We start from the raw sequence: 17,298 nt of genomic DNA on the forward strand, positions 1-17,298 counted from the left end.
TAGGACCTTTGTTCTTTCGGTTGGTCTCTATTCCTTCCTTCGAGCAATGTTACTCATCTCCTGTATCTTGTTTTTCAGCTCGTTGTCATTTTCTCTGGCCTCTCTCTCTCTCCTTCTTATCCCATTCAGTTTCCTCTTCATGTCTCCCTCTTACCTTCACAGGTTTGCAAAACATACCAGCTTCATTTCCACTTTGAGTCATATGAGGATTCAAGACAAACAAAGGGATAAGACGACTATATAGCTTCACAAGTTTGTTTAGTCTGCAGTTCTGGCTGCTTACGGCGAAAAGAGGAGTGCTGCCTAATTACTTCATATAATTCTATCTTTCATAATGTGTGTTTTCCAAATGCTGTCGCAACAAAACACCATCTGTCCACTCCACTCAGTGGGTTAGGTCTCCTTTATTCATAGAGATAATAAGCAAGTCATTTGTTATCAAAGACGGTAGAGGACAGGGGGACAAAGAGGGGACATTTTACCCAAAGCTCAATATGTACAAAATGACGAGAAAACAAACCGTGATAAATTCCAACAAACATTTATTTGTGAATTTTATGACAAACAGGAGGCAGTTATAATATCTTGTTTTACAAGCTACATCGGTTGAAAAAAGAAAAGAAAGAAAACTTTAAATCCTCAACCTTTTTAAAAATCCACTTGGATCAAATTTCCTCATCTTACTCATTAAACGTCTGCTGCCTTTTTTGTTTTTCGTCAGCTTCAAAAATGCACCTATGTACAGAAGAAATGCTCAAGTGGGGGCCTGTAAAGGGAGAGAGCTACATACTTCCACAGCGACACGCCTCAGATCAGCTGTTGACATTCAGCCGTTCTCAAAGAAACAAAAGGAGGGAGATAGTACAAACCTTTTTCTGTCTTTTCCAATTTGCAATACAAGGGGGACACATTTCTGTCATTTAATTTGTCATTCATTGCAGTCTCCTTTTATTCAAGAAAACAGGTGTTATTAAAAAAAGACAAGAGCAGGTTATATAAAGCAAATATACAGGCAGTCTCTAGGTAATCGTTGAGCTAACATTATGAACAGCTAAGAATTCATTTACATATTCCCAGGATGTAACAATCATATGAATGGTATGGAAACACGTTAAAAATGCTGCTTTTCAGGCCACAGGCTTACAGACACACGGGGAATAATGAGAGTCGTGGTTTGTGCCATGCAACCTGTAAGAGCTCATCAGTTATTGGCTGGTGATGACGTGCGACCCATTAAAAACCGTCTGTCATTGGCTGCTATGTCTGTGTACTTATAACCTGAGGGGGAGGAGCAAATATAACACCTGACAGGCAGGTGGAAAGGCCGGAGAGGCCGAGGCAGAACTGACCAATGACATCCGAGTCGGAGAGAGTTTGGAGTCTTCTATACTGGCGAAAATACATCCACGTTAAAGACCAGAAGGAGCTGTGAGGTGTGTTTCCAGCTATATCAGTCACATCTGACGTTATTATAGGAAGAATCACGAGTTGTAAAGCATTAAAAACTAATTATTTTATGTGTTCAAATCAGCTAAAAACACGAAACGTTCTGTATTTTTTTGCGTCCTCTAATATGAAATGAAAATAGTTTTATCCACAGTCTCAACGTGCGCTGGAATCGTCTATCGTATCATGTCTAAAATACCGACCTACGTTCCATTCTGCAATATCAGCAGAAAACATAAGACTGGAGGTTGGCTGATACCAAAACATAACCGTGGTCCGAATTGTTTGCCGCTTAGAGGTCTGGTCACACAAAAGCAAAACCAATTTCTGAGTCGTACTGTAGTCCTGACACTGAGGTCCCTTATTGGTCAGTCAAAACATATGAAGGAGAGCAACAATGGAAGGTGAACGTAAACACAGATCATTCTACACCTGAAGACATCTGATCTGAACTCCAGATGTAATGAACCATCGTGCAGTTCGTACTAGGTGGAGTCAACTATTTGCAGAAAAATTGTTGGTTTAAATTCAAGCCAGACATCTTTGCAGAGGAGAGGCACAAAGTGACCGTCTCATTCAGGGCGATGCACAGAAACGTTAAAGATACACTCGTACCTTATCGTCGTGTTACTTAATGAGGTGACTCAGAGTTCGGTAATGGTGTAAAAAGTGTAAGAGGTAGAGCACAATCTTTCTCACAATCAAGAATTATTGTTTCACTCGTGTCATTGAGCTGGGCCACTTTTGTTTCAGGTTTGTGCTTTTATTTTGTAGGGTTTGCGTTCATTCAATTAAAATTAAAATCCCACTGTCTTCTTGCCTTAGTATCACTGACTCTGCCAAGGTCCTCCTCTTTTTTAGTTTTGATAAAATGTGCCAGACCTCCTGACTAGGGAAAAAGTTGACATTACTACATTAGCATACAGAGCTGTGTGCAACAAATGCAAACAGCTAACCGTGCTAGTGCCAAACAGAAGCAGTATAATTAGCCACATTTTGAATAATTGTAGGAAACATAACCACGGAGAGGCAGCAAAGAAGTGGATTATGCTGCTGGAGTGTGAACTGAAAACTGGGTCATTGTGGAATCCTTGAAATTGCCAAATCCCAGCAGACAACAGCTGCGAAGAAACAAGCTAAACTTTTCAGAGCCACCTTTCTGGATGGCAAGTTTACAGTTTGATACGACAAACGGTGGATTTTCCGTGGACTTTTCCCTAAAAGTGTTTTACTTTTCAGAGTTCTGACTCACAGGTCACTGCTTTGCTAAGTGAACCTGTTAGCTTGTTAGCGAGCTAAGTCTTAGCGAGCCCTTTTCTGCTGTTATGTATCATCAGGTAATTCTCTTAAGTGACAACACCAGATGTGGTTTGTAATTGTGTGACGTAACTACAAAGCTTTAAAAAATAATGTCATGGAATGTAGACAGGAATGGATGTGTACATATTAGCGGTGCTATTTGGAAGCATTCTAATGAGGTCATATGACTTCATGTGGTCTTTAACCAATTAGAGTGCTTGGCTAAAACAACCTGTTGTATAATTGTGGTCCAACATCTGACCCGTCTATTCCCGTAGCAAGTAGCTTTTGAAGCGGTGACTGGTTTCAGATAATTGTTTTTTGTACCAGCATCGAGGGCTGGAGCGGAGACAGACAGCCGCATGTAGACTGTGGCTTTTCCTCCCTGTGTTATTTAAATACACGCACTGTTACTGTAATGCCCTATTTTAAACTGCTGAGTCATTAAATCGTGTGCAGAGATGGAGAAATGCTCGACTGCAGCTCACAAATAGACATAGTTCAAATAGATGAGCCCACAGCAGATGTCACACTAAGTAGCACCGTGATAACTGAACAGAAATAATAGAAACAACAGGCTGATAAATCAGCAAAAACATCCATATAAAATAAACCAAACAAAAATAAATTACTTTCCAGAAATACAATAACCCTTGTTATAAAAAAAGTTAGTATGGTGTGCATACTATGTCCTACTATACCTGTAAACCGTCTTGTCCTTCCTCCACTGTGGTACAGCACTCTATTGTAGCTTTACTTACAGCCTGATCGCAATTATGTGCATAAAAACAATCTCGCCCATTTAAAAAAAAGGCCCGCTGTGTTTGTTTGTGTTTTTTTTTTATATGGAGTCCAGTTTTGGTGTGAGCTGACTAAAAAGTAATCTGACAGGCACTTTGAATATCTATTGATTGATTGATTAGAAACAAACAAAGGGACAGGAGAAAGAAATGGAATTAAAAACCCTTCCAAATATGATTGTTTTCAGTTTACAGTATTCGTTTTAGGTTTCCAATTCACCAAGAGACCATTTGTGTCAGTACCCCTGGAACATATTTCTTTGTCTTTTACTGACTGTCTCCAATGTATTTGTTAAAAAGTAAAAACTCAGTGGTTAAACTACTCTGGCTTCAAACGGACAGTCACAGCTCTCCGCTGGTTCTTTACCAAGATCCCGTTATAATGCTACATTTTTTTAAATGCGTATAGATTTCGCAGAGTAGCTACGCCGGCGGTGACGTACTACAACACGAGGACAGTTGTGCGTGAGAGAAGAGCGGAAGGAAAAGAGGAAGTATTTAAAAACTATCCCCTTCACTAGACCTGGAAATGATGCACTGGTACACCATAACGCTGAGAATTCAATGACTAAACGTACATACAAACCATACACACACACACACACATCTGGGAAAGACTCTAATAAAAGGAATGCTTCTGAGTTCTCCTTGGACACTGCTTAGAGTTAGTGAGTGTTTCTGGTCGATGAGCATTTTGAGTTTGGACACACCTCGTATCTGATGCCATGAAGCACAGCAGGGTAGGGATGCACCGATGAAGCTGCTGGACATCAGGTCAGTATCATTAGTGTTGTTGAAACCTTTCTTAATCATTTAAATCAGATTCCAAAAGTCACGCGTGACGTTGATATTTAGTGTAAACCACCTAAATGTTCTGTACTGTTTCTTACAGAATGGAGGGAATTGGAATACTTTTTTTGGCCTGTGGAGCAGGATGCCAAACTAGTTGTTGAGGCACTCTGCAAAGCTGGTAAAAAAACAAGTTTTGAAAAGTCATATCAGTGCATCTCCATCCAATGCCAAGTGAAAACAGCAGATGGGCTTTTAGGTGGACGATGATCAAAGGGTTAAAGATGAATCCTGACATCAGTTAAGAAATATCTCAAAATAGGAAACGAGCAGGCACTTTCTGCCTGCTGCAACAGGTCCAAACCAAAACTATAATTCTTCCAATCAGACTCTGGAGGGTAAGACGTTTGAAGTGGGTTTCTTTACATCTATAGGGTTTAGTAACCACGACTACGATGCCACAAAACGTCTCCGTATTAGTGGCCAAAGTCCTTCTGTGAGCACAAGGGACAGTTACTTGCGAGCAGGCCTGGGGATCTTCTTTCGTTCTTTCCGTTTGCTACTACGCAACAATGGTAGGAGGTCCACTCAAATCAGTTGTATGGTCTCATTTATAGAGCTGACGAGTCCAAACATCAATCCATGGAGTCCAAATCTAGTCATGCTGGGATTTGTAGTCCAATAAGAACTCTCCTTTCACCATCTACCGTAACAGGAGGACCGTTGAATGCCAGGCTGCAACCGAAGCAGATGCGTCATCAAAAGGTGGCGTTGTCAGATCCTTGTTGGAGACACCCGCTGGAATGTTATTGTGCTAATGAATCAAAAAGGCAGAATTGCATTTCCCAGCACAGCATGTGTGTATATGACGTCAAAGTTCAGAGAGAAATCATCTCTCTGATGGTTTCAGAGTTGCTACCACAATGTGGAAGATCTTTCCAGCTGTGACCCGATGTCTCCTCTCCAGTTTTATACTGTGGCTCTCAAAGTAACACATGCACTTTCAACGCAAACTCAAACTGGGACCACGTCCTTTTTTCCTCTTTACTTATCTGTAAATCCAACATGGCTACTGGTCCAACAGCATGGTGGCAAGACGACGTCGTAAAGGTGGATTTTCCAGTCCAAAACGGACAATTTGTAGTACCTTATTCTGTAAATGTGGGGGGGGGGGGGGGGGGTTGAAGGGTTAAGTAGATCCGGTCCTGACATTTACTTGTTTAGACTAGTTCGTAGAGTTACTCTTGTTTAGTAAAGCGTGTCAAATGAATGTGTGTTTTATGTCCTGCTGGTAGTTTTGTGATGGTTGGATCTGTTGCTGGCTTGGAGTTTCTGACCTCCCTGTCCTTGGCATCAGAATGGTACAGTCCAAGACCAGTGTTATGGATGTGTGCATGTGGCAGTGGGTTTGTGGGGCAGTCTGTGCAGTGTGCCAGCAGTGTGTGTGTGTGTGTGTGTGATGTTTGGCAGTGCACCTGTGTGGCAGGTTGTATGTGTGAATGTACATTTGCTGTGAGAGGTGTGAGGAATTGGGTTTTTGTCATGGCAGTGATGTACAGTGTTTGTGAAGAATCGGTATTGCGTGTGTGTGTGTGTGTGTGTGTGTGTGTTGCGTGTCTTTGAAGCGTCATCACTCGTTGCAGGTGTCCCCCTGCTCCTCGGGTGTCGTCGGAGACTCTTGTGGGCGGTGCTTGCACTGGCCGAGGGAATGGTGAGCTCCGGCTGCTCTTGACGGTCGGGCGAGGCAGGAGGAGGACTGGGCAGCACAGTCACAGGGTGCATCCTGGGAAATGGAAAGATGTCGTATTTATCCAAACACGTAGGTAGGTATGAATGTTGTCATATTATATTATGAACATATTTTTTTTATTTTAGATTGAGTTTTAAAAAGACCATACCAGGGCAAAATGACGGAAATACAGAAAGAAATCTAAAACTGTTCAGCATGCTTTCGAAAAAGAAACCACTGTTCTACTGGAATAGTAGAAAGAATATAGACTTTTGTAAAACCCAGATTAATTGTTGGCAGAGGAGCTGTGATGTACAGTAAATGTTATTTAATGTAAATGGGATAAAACAACCACTGGTATGGTCCTCTTTAAAGTTCCTAATAAAAGCACATTTCCGATGGACGCACCTCTGTCCCAGATCCTGCGGCGCTGCCGTTGCTCGTCGTTTCTTTCCCTCCTCCCATGATACCGACCATCTCCTCCTTGACCGTCTGTCTCATGAACCTCTTATTGACGATCTTGGTCACGCTGTCGTTGCTTCCAGCCAGCGCTCCGAATCCCCCGACCACGACTGACACGCACTCCGGTTTGGGCTCATCCACTCCGCTGAAACTCCCCGAGACACCCGGGCCTCCGAGGCTGCAATTGGAGTCTTTTTGCGGTCTCTCCTCAGACAGGGCGACTGCTCCTGGGCCACGGCTGCTGCAGACATTCCTGAAGAACTCCTGGACCAGGCTTCCGTACCGCTGAGAGCCGGGGTCAGGTCCACAGACCGGTGCACTGGTGGGTTTCCCTGCGGCAGGAGACTGCCGGGCTGGACTGGCTCCTAATCGCAAAACAGGGATTCAAGACAGCGATTATATCCATTTTCCAGAAATTGTGGTTTACGGGACTGTTTGAATCCTGGACGCATGCTTGCAGTGTCAAGTCAGTGACATTCAACAGGAATGGAGACTCTAGATGTGAAAGCAAGATTGTGAATTTTGACTCATGGTAGACGTTTGTGTTCTGCCTCTGACCTCTACGAGTAATTTAATTCACCAGGTATTCTAGACAAAACCCGAATGACATGAAACACAATAGTTATATTGTGTTGCCATACTCCACTGCACTGTACACCTGACATATTAATTAAAAACATCATTGATTTCTACTCTACTTTACTATTTAGAATATGTAAATTTATTTAAATAACTGATGTAGTAAGGGTTTGCTCTGTTTTATAATACTGTCAACTGAATATGTTTGAGTTTTGGACTCTACTTCAGATAAAACAATTGATATTTCATAGAGTTTGATAAGTGTGTAGATGGGTGCTGAATCCTTAAAAGCGAAAGACTGCATTCCACTTAAGTTGTTTCATATAAAATAAGAGTGATAAGATATCTATTTATTAATTCCGAAGGATATTCTTGTGCCAGAGATTGATGAAAAATTACCACGGAAGAATAAGAAAATAGAATGGAATAGAATAGAACATTTTGTAAAATAAGTAAACTAAAAGAGAAAAAGTAAATTACAAGAACATAAGAATAATAACAAGAGTAAAAATATTAAGTATATAACAAATAATGCTAAGACCCGCCCCTAATAGAAAATAAATAATGTATGCATTGCACTGTGTGCAGTAACAAAATAATGGTAAGAAAAAAATGGAGTGATGTCAAAGACCTGACAAAAATAACACCGGCTGACATTTGTGGGCAAATAAATGACTCCTTTTGAAATTTTAAGCAAAAAGTCAGAAGTCAAAGTTAATGAATGCCAGCAAATTTGGTTGATTGTCTTTTTTTAAGAGCAGACATTTTGACATTTGCAGGAAAACCACAGGTGTTACTAAAAAACAGTCTCCGTTATGATCTTAGTACGCTAGCATGAACAGGATCCTGAAACCGAGGCATTCTGCCATCATTGTATTTTTTACACCTGCACTTCTCCTACTGTGACATGTCAAGTGACAGAATGTCTTCCATGAAAAGGGTTTTATCTTCACACAGTATCTTACCTCCGTCAGCCCTCCAGAGCGACTCTGTGCTTCCAGCGTGTTCGACCACACTGAAGAGGCTGGAGAGGCCGTCGGTGAGGCCGTTCAGGACGGGGCTGTCCCTGGTGGTGGTGGAGCGAGCCCACGCCGAGCCTCCTCCTCCGCCGATGGATCTTTGCTGGAGGCTCCACAGGCTCCGGTCCCTGGAAGAGGAACTGCCGTCCAGTCTGGAGATGGAGCCTAAAAACAGAGCAGTCGGGTGTCACCTTCTCCCAAGCAATAGTGTTTACAGTGGATGTTAGAGGCCGGAGAACAAACTCTAATTACCAGAAGACACTCTGCGCTGTAGTTTGGGTGAGCCATACTTGGGTGAACAGCATGGCCTATCGGTGCGGCTGTGAACTTTATCCAGGGATGAGGATATCTGCCGGGTTCGAGCGGACACCAGCGAGGATGTGGTTGTTGACGAGGGGCGAGGAGACCAGGCTTTATGGTGGAACCCTCTGCTGTTGGAAAGGTTGTCGGTTTGAAGCCCGATGCTGACATATTGCGCAGCGGTCTGCGTGGACCTGGTGGACATGCCCTGGGGGGAGAAAAGGAAATGATGGAGAACGTTTAGCGTGTTGAGAGAAGGAGAAAAAACAATGAAGAGTAATCGAAACAGCCACAGAAGAGAGATGATTCCGAAAAAGACGCTTTCCCTCAAACCTATGAAAATAGTTGGACTATAAGGTCTTTTCATTATTAAAAAGAAAGTACCTGACTCCCAGGTTCCTTGGAGGATTTCCTCTCCAGAGAGGAAGAGCGTATGGCCTGGCGGACACAGTTGGTCATCTCCTTCATGTCATCACTCAAGTTGGCGGAAATCTCCCCGATCTCCAGGCCGTGGAAAGCCGACGAGGGCGTCATCCCATCAACCGAGCCGCCGACGCCGTTGCTGGCGACACTGGGGATCGAACCGGTGATGCAGCCGCTTCTGCTCTCCAGCAGCTCCCTGTGCTGCTTGGACAGTGAGCTCAGCCACTGCTCGTACGAGGACGAAAAGGAGGAAGGAGGTTGTTGCTGCTGAACCTCAAGGGTTCCCACCGCAGCCACGCCTGCGTCGGAGCCACTCACTCCCAGGGAAGAGCTCCCGTTCTGGGCCTGCTGTGGCTCTTTGGCCTCCTGGCTCCTTCTGCAGTGCTCCATGCGTCTTACAGCAGGAGGGCTGTAGTAGATCCGGATGCCGGTGCGGTCTGGAGCAGTGTAGCTCCTCTGGACGGTCTCCAGATCCAGCTCTGATCCCACTAAGCTGCTGCAAGAGCCACTGGGACCGTCCCAGGTTTTACAGGTGTCCCCAACCTCTGGGGTCTGGGATGAGAGTGGGGACAAAATTTTTTTAATAAAACAGTGATCAGTATACATTTTTACGATGCTGTCTTCAGCTTGAGGAGAGCACAGATATTATGACAATTGTTATACAAATCGTATAACTTTTACAAGTACAACCAGTCTTTGTTTCACTAGTCTTGTCAAACATATCAAAGCAAAGAAATCCCAACAAACTGCACATCTTAAACCAATAAATGTGTAAAATCACAACTTGTTCACCTCGTTGGTTAGGTAGGTCCAGTTCTTCCTGGTGAGGTCACCCAGCTCTGGGACAGCAAACTGAATTCTCTCCTCCTGATTGGCTCCACCGTTGACTTCTGGGCCGTCCAGCGCTGAAGTGGACTTGGTTCTTTTCATTGGAGGAGGAGGACGGAGTGGATGAGAAAAGAGAAGCAAAGTTATGCTCTGCTCATCGAGACGACGAATTCACACTCGTTCATGAAGCTGTTTTCAACATTTTGCTAATAAAAAGCATTGATGAAACAGCCCTATAATCAAACACAGGTTGATTAGAAAATGTTCTGATTTCTTCCACATGTTACCGATTGATTTAAAACTGTGAGATAACGTGTTTAAATTGTTACCTTGATGATCCTGTTCCATTCGTGACGACTGTGTCTGCAGAAGACTCGCTGCCGAATGACTTTGACTGTGAGGACAAACACACACCTGTCAGTGAAACCACACAACTATTTTTTTTTTTTTTTTTTTTACATCTTATTCGCATTTTTGAAAGATTGCATCATTTGAGCAAATTGTTCTTTTGGCATTTTCCTTTTTTTTTCACACCCTGGCAGACATCCACTGTAGACACATTCATCTCGTTGCCGTCCACTTCCTCTAGAGCTGTTTTGGCAGAAGAAAGTGGAGACTGACAAGTATAATCTATCTGTGGCAGACAGCATGCACACACACACACACACACACACACACACACACACACACACACACACACACACACACACACACACACACACACACACACACACACACACACACACACACACACACACACACACACACACACAGAGAGAGAGAGATGGTGATGCTGAGTCAGATCGTTTCACACTTCAGAGGTGATCTCACACTCTCGTTTCCCCTCAGAGGAGAGGGACAGAGTGGGGAGAGGGGAAAAGGACATCTGCAGATAATGTGCTTAGTTGTGCAGATACACTTTCGCCTGCAACTCACTGAACTGCAGACCACGCTGCACGGGTGTGTACAGAACACTGACAGATCGCTAAATATAGACTAGTTTTTAGACTACATTCCTAAACAGGCTTACTTGGGCCCAATGGGGTACTTCTGCAATTGCCAGGGGGACTGCCACTTCAAACTTAACCAAACTAGCTTAATCCACCCCAACATCCCGTTTCAACTGGAAACAGTAAACATCAGATTTGTACAGCAACTCCGAGAAGCTCAAATGACACTAAAATCCAGCTACTTTTACACTGACTGGCCTGATGGAGGCACTGTAATCAAAAGTCAGAAGTCTCTGGAAGGCCCAACAGCACAACACCAGTAGAGTAGACAGGAGATGTGATTTGTGGGTGACAGAGCGTGACACAGACACACTCTGAGAGACTGAGACAGAGTAGATTAAAGGATGACGAGCTGCGGACTGCTGCCAAGTTTCCAAAGCAGCGCACGGCCACTTAATGGAAGGAGTGAGACGGGATCACACGCAGCAGACAGGAGGAAGGAAAAGGAGAGGAGAAGAGATGAGAAGAGTGAAAGGAATGAACAGAAAGGAAAGGGAAGACAAAGACACCCTCAGACTGAGAACCGGAGACACAGCAGACAGAGACATCTTAATTTATTTGTGTATTTATGGGGAAAAAAACTAACTACCACTTTAAAACACTGATGAAATCCCTCTCAGACATGTTGCAGCAGCTTGGCAGTGACTGCTCTGATGTATAATCAGCAGATCAGACTAACCAGTAAGGCAATTACACCAGAGAGGCTCCTCCTCCTGACTCACATTAGGTCATCAACAGCTGCGGTTACTTGTCAGCATCAGCAAAGTATCCCAAGAGGAGAAATATCACCCTATAGACAACAGTAACATGCATTCTTGTTCTATTTTGACATTTCTAGTGTTGCTTTTGACTTTAACTTACTGCATGATGCATGTCTGGTACTGTATATAAAGGAAGGAGGCCCAGATGGACGTGAAGTTGGTTTGAAGTAAACTGACAATAGGCGATAGTAGCACATGAAAAGTGTTCGTGAAAAACATGCATTTAAATTTGACTGAGTTGTAAAGTTGACACATTTTTTTCTATATTGTTTTAGTTTTTTTGGTGAAATGCTAAAGGCAGTCTGAAAGCAGCCTTATTGCACTAGCTATGGCTTTTGTAAAATGTTAATACTATTTCAGAGAAATCATCAGATGTGATTGGACGTAATCAAAAAAAAGTGTACCAAGAACACACACATCTGATCCAATGACTCGATACCCTTTAGATGTCCTTCTTATCTCAGACACCCTCATCCTCTCAGATTCCATCACCCAAGATATGCTCACTCCTTCTCTCTTCTTCATCTTTGACATTTCTCCCTCTCTCACACACACACACACACACACACACACACACACACACACACACACACACACACACACACACACACACACACACACACACACACACACACACACACACACACACACACACACACACACACACACACACACACACACAGCCCGTCATACCTTGCCCTGTTGTGCAGTGGCCTCTCCCAGTCTCTGCTCCCACTGAGCTCTTTCCTGGCTGAACCTCTCCAGCAGCTCCAGCTTCTCTCTGCCCCAGTTCCTCTCCCCGATCTGAAGCTGATTGGTCCGCAGGTGGGTCACAGCGGAGAGACGAGTAGAAGAAGTAAAAACATCAGAGGAAGAGGATGGATGAGGAGTGCACACCGCCGGAATATGAATTTTAACACTAGATCGATGTTAAGTAAAACACAACTCTTGAGCCGTCACACAAATTGAATAATACGTTTTTACAACCGGAAATTGAGCTGGAGAGATTTATCTCTTTGTGAGAAAATCTCCCAACACAGTTTGCTCTGTCCGTGTAAACAAAGTCGCAGATGTTGCTTGTTTCCTTCCAACCCAACTGGGTGCGTTCAGACAGACACTTACCTGTTTAGTTAGGTCCATCACGGCTGCGTAGGAATCGGCCAGGAGGTGCTGGTGCTCTTCACACTCCCTCTTCAGCGCCACCTTCAGGTCCGCAGGCTCCAGTGCATCAGTGACGGACAGAGACGCTGCTTTTCCTGATTTGGTCTCAAGCTGAGAGGAGAAAAGACACAGAAATCATGGTCAAAATCTCATTTACACCCATTATCAAAATAAGCACGAGTAATAAGTACTTCTTATAAAGCAGGAGTGTTAAAATAATGCTGAGTGAATGTATCAGCGGCATCATTACATGATGATCTCATAAGATATAACATCGCGATACGATCCCTCTTCATTGGGAACAACTGAAAAAAAGACACTGGCGCTCGGAACAACATGAACATACTCAATTAAAGTACAACTTCAGTAAAATCTTGCTTCAGCTCTGCCCTTAAGTAAATGTACTTAGTTACTTTCCACATCAAACACGCACACACACAATTATTATTATGTATTGGGGAAAAGTCTGTTATATGACCTCATCCACCTGACAGAAGGCAAAGTAAAGTCTGCACACAGATGAGATCCTTGTGAGGGCTTTCTGCTGCTCATCCATTGATGTTCATGTTGTGGTGAGGGACTGGTGAGGAGGACAGAGACCACAACCTAGAGAACTGTCTCTCTGTTCTTCTCCTTTGATTATATCTTTGCTACTGAAGCTCTCTCATCTATTCCTTCCTCCTCCCTCTTCCCCATCTCCATCCCTCTCACCCCTTCACCCTCTCTCTACTGCTTTCTCACCTTCTATTTCCAGGTCTCTCACCCCCCCTTTCTCTCTCTCTCGCTCTGTATAAATCTGTCCTGCTGTCACAGAGCCTGGTAGGTGGGATCGCTTGAAATTTTTATGAGCAGCTCTGCTTTCCCTTTTCCTCAGTGTGAGCCTCATAGTTCACACAGACGACACTACCGGGCCCATCAGTTTGACAAGCAGACACACACACACACCTACACACAACCCCGGACCCATCAATCCCCCGTGGCTCTTTGGCACTGGCGTCCGTATATGGTGCTAATGGAACCGTCTGGCAGCCAATCACAGCGTAACACACGCTCGCCTATCCAATCTCCCGTCTCCTATGGCAACGGAGCGTTGCTCGTTAGTGACGACCGCAGCCTTAACGAGCCCCGCCTCTTAACGAGGTTTACTGCCGAGGCGTTAAGAGGGAGGCGATTTCACCGGATGACTGGCATTTATTGGTGGATGAGAGACGCCTGGTTCACGACTCGCCACTCATCATTTAGCAAGTTCAATTACTTCTATTTATTCAGCCAAAACCGTGAATATAAAAGCAGATATTCATTAATTAAATTTTATTAAAATAATCCCAAGAGGACACTTCAGGGCTTGGTTAGTGAGGAATCTGGTTTAGCATAAAAAAATCCCCCCTAATGTTGCGTAGACGTAGAAAGAGACATAGAAAGTATTTGTAGACACACAGAGCCGAGAGCTACAAACAACAACAGCGCTGTGGCAACAAACCCCAATCAAACCCACAGGGGCCCTTAAGTGCTGAAGTCAAGAGGAATTACTTAATCTTACTATCATTAGATCCATTGTTGTTATTATACCAATCAGAGTGTATAAGAAGGATAAACTCCATGTTTAGCCACTGTGATCTTCCTGTAGAATATATGCAATGGCAAATTAGTAATACAATTCTTAATACTTTATCCTGATACTCTACTGTAGTTCATTCTATTAGCAATGATCTGGTAACAAACAGTAACTGTTGATGCAAACAATACCACTGGTTAGTGTGAGACGGACCCACAGGGTACTATGTGCTGTGTTGGGCAGCGTGTGATTTTAACTACAGGACAACAGTGAGGTGTGTTTCCACTGTTAAAGCTATCAGTACTCCATATCAGCCATCAGCTGGTAATTCTAGGGCAAGCAGCAACCACAACCATCCTGAGAGACAAGATGTGTGCCAGGTTTATAAATAGAAACAGAGCCTAGCTATTACATAATGCATGCAGATGTTAAATATAGCAAAGCTGACTGCGTTGCATCTACAACTGAAGCTCTGAAGTCTCATCTCAACCTCAATTTCTGCCTTTTTTCTGTCAGTAGCTGTTCATAAATGTTCTCTATTATGTGTAAACAGACAAACAAATATTCTGAGCAGCATTTAGCTGACAGAAGTTGCTAATCAGAGTTTTACATTCTTAATTTACCTCGGACTTTCTCGCGTGGGGCTCTCACATGACACCATGTTGACTACAAATACATTTAAGAGGTCTGAAATGATGAAGCAACGGTGTCGCTACGTCACGGCTTGCTGTTTTCAAGCTAACGATGCTATATTGGGTTCTTTTAGCTGTATCGGATTTTTCCCTCGAACCTTAAAGGAAGAGTTTGACATTTTGGGAAAACATGATTAGTTGTATTCTCATGCCTTTATGCTAAATATGAAGCTGGAGACTGGAGACAGATAGCTTAGCTTAGCATAAAGGCTGGGAGCATGCTGGGAGCATGAGATTAGATACAACATGTTAATTAAATGAGCTTTAGAGGCGTCGGTAGGCAGTTATTTTTATTCCCTTTGGACAGAGCCAGGCTAGCTGTTTCCTAGCTCAAGCCTCAATTTAAGCAGAGCTTGACTGCAGAGGGAACAGATCAGAAAACACTTATACTAGTCATTCCTGGACAGTCACGTGTATTGTTTCAGAAGAAACAAATAATCTAGTTTATTGTTTATGTATGAGGACTCATACAATGGAGTTACACATTGAGGTTTCTGTTGTCTGAAAAGACGATCTCTTTTCCCTGCCCGACCCCTTTATCTTCATATTCAGCAGATTCAACAGATGTGAGCGATCAGAGCCTCCAGCTGCTCTCAACAGGTGTTTGTAACATGTCCCACTGTCAGCACGGATGACTGATTAATGGACAAAAAAAAAAAAAAGGAGGCAGTGTTGTACTGCACGCTTTCAGGGCTCTGGATATCTTTTCTACTTCGCTGATGGCGTTTGTTTATCAGGCTGAACGGCGAAGATAATTTCCTGTCAAGCCGTTTGACAGGTAGGACGGTGTTTGAAATTGAGTTGACTTGGTCGACAAAGCCAACAGCTGGAGCTACATGCTGCCAGGACGCCTTGGCACCGACGTGGTTCGGTGGGCTGGTGAATGTCCACACACACACCCCACCAGGAGGGCAAATTAAAGGCATACTTTACAGTGTACATTGTTGGCAGAGAAGAGATTAGTTCCAGCTGTGGCGTCTAGGCCGGTCTAGGACACCCATAGTATGTGTACACACACACACACACCCACACACACACACACACACGCACACGCACACACACTTTACAGGGCAGAAAAGAGAATAATGGAAATAAAGTGTTGCACATGTGTGTGTGCTTCTGTTTCAATTTGACAAAATCTGTGATAAAGTGCAACACAGTTAAACATAATCAAATATGAAACTCATATTTTTGTGTCGACATCCTGCCCGGCACGACATGGTTGGTTTCACTCAAAATGAATCGCAGCCATGTGATTGGATTCTTTGATTAAGCCACAAAGGTTAGTCTGTAAATGTAATTATATAGATAAGCTGCCGCTACGTCACGTTTAAGGAAAGGAGAGCGTCCTATCACTTTGTGATGCCGCTCGCAACTCCTATTGGTTGCCAAGAGGAGCTGCCAAACCAATCGGAAGACAAATGATGGCGCACCACAGCGCGAGGGCAGAGTCTCTCTGATCATGACGATGATTAATGACTCCGTCCGTGTGCGAGTGTCTCTCTGTCTGTCTTTGTGTATCGGTACTGCTGTGGACCAAAACACACCCGTCATAGCGAGGGTATTTATTTCTTCACAAAGGGACATTTCAGTTTTAGAATTAGGATTTAAGATTAGAATTAGCATTAGGATAAAGTGATCAAAAACCTAAATCTTAAAATATTGATCATCATAATCAATTAAGGTTTGGGTTAAGTTATGGTGAGGCTGCTATGATTTACTGTACGTGGTTTTACAAGTTTTCACGTGGAACCGGGTTTTGAAAGAACTCAATGTTGAAAGGTAATTGGAGAGAATATTTGAAAATGAGTGCATGAATAAATTACTTTGACAACAGCACATGGCGTAAATGAAAAACATGTTTTTGCAAACTGACACCTTCCATCTTGTGTTAATGCTGCTGGTGCTGGTTAGCTTGGGGCTAAAGGTAAACCTGCAGGTATGGGCCTGCCACAAAATCTGCAATATGCAACATCAGATGGCTTTTAATGGTAGATAGCAGAAGCATATACACTCAGGGAACAAAGGTAAGGACACATGAAGAAGCTTTTCAACTGCCAAACTTGAACAGCCCTCTTTGTCTTTCTTTTATCTCTCTCTCTTCTCCCTCTGTCTCAATTACCAGACGGCAGCACACAGGCTGTGTTCTATCTCAGAGGCTGTTAATTAACACTTACACAGTTACCATCTCTGCTGCTGTTATGAGACAGAGAGACAATGAGGGAGGAGAGGAGGATGAAACATTAATACCATCACTCACGGCCTGCAGATAAGACAGACAGACAGACAGACAGACAGACAGACAGGGGATGAAAGGCTCAAATTCACAAATACATAAGCCACTTGGCAATTCGGAAGTAGACATTGACCAACTAGAATGTCAGCTATTTCCACGACCACTTGTCAAACTGAATATTGGCCACTTCAGAACAGAAACACCACAAC

At 43.5% G+C, this 17,298-nt stretch overlaps 1 protein-coding gene across 1 annotated transcript in view; it reads right to left on the reverse strand.

Moving 5' to 3' along the window:
- Positions 1-525: 525 nt before the first annotated feature.
- The window catches only part of mtcl2 (microtubule crosslinking factor 2), an 85,148-nt gene continuing 68,375 nt past the window's right edge, over positions 526-17,298 (reverse strand). The window contains exons 16-24 of the mRNA XM_076093272.1: positions 12,568-12,717; positions 12,139-12,255; positions 10,004-10,068; positions 9,639-9,768; positions 8,808-9,398; positions 8,376-8,631; positions 8,070-8,288; positions 6,472-6,890; positions 526-6,117 (exon numbers count right to left, since the gene is read on the reverse strand). Coding sequence (XP_075949387.1) covers positions 5,965-6,117; positions 6,472-6,890; positions 8,070-8,288; positions 8,376-8,631; positions 8,808-9,398; positions 9,639-9,768; positions 10,004-10,068; positions 12,139-12,255; positions 12,568-12,717 — 2,100 coding nt within the window. The 3' untranslated portion in view covers positions 526-5,964. The remainder of the gene's footprint in view (positions 6,118-6,471; positions 6,891-8,069; positions 8,289-8,375; positions 8,632-8,807; positions 9,399-9,638; positions 9,769-10,003; positions 10,069-12,138; positions 12,256-12,567; positions 12,718-17,298) is intronic.

This window comes from Anarhichas minor, unplaced genomic scaffold, assembly GCF_050575085.1.
Source record: "Anarhichas minor isolate MPS153535 unplaced genomic scaffold, ASM5057508v1 ptg000003l, whole genome shotgun sequence".
Classification (NCBI taxonomy): Eukaryota; Metazoa; Chordata; class Actinopteri; order Perciformes; family Anarhichadidae; genus Anarhichas; species Anarhichas minor.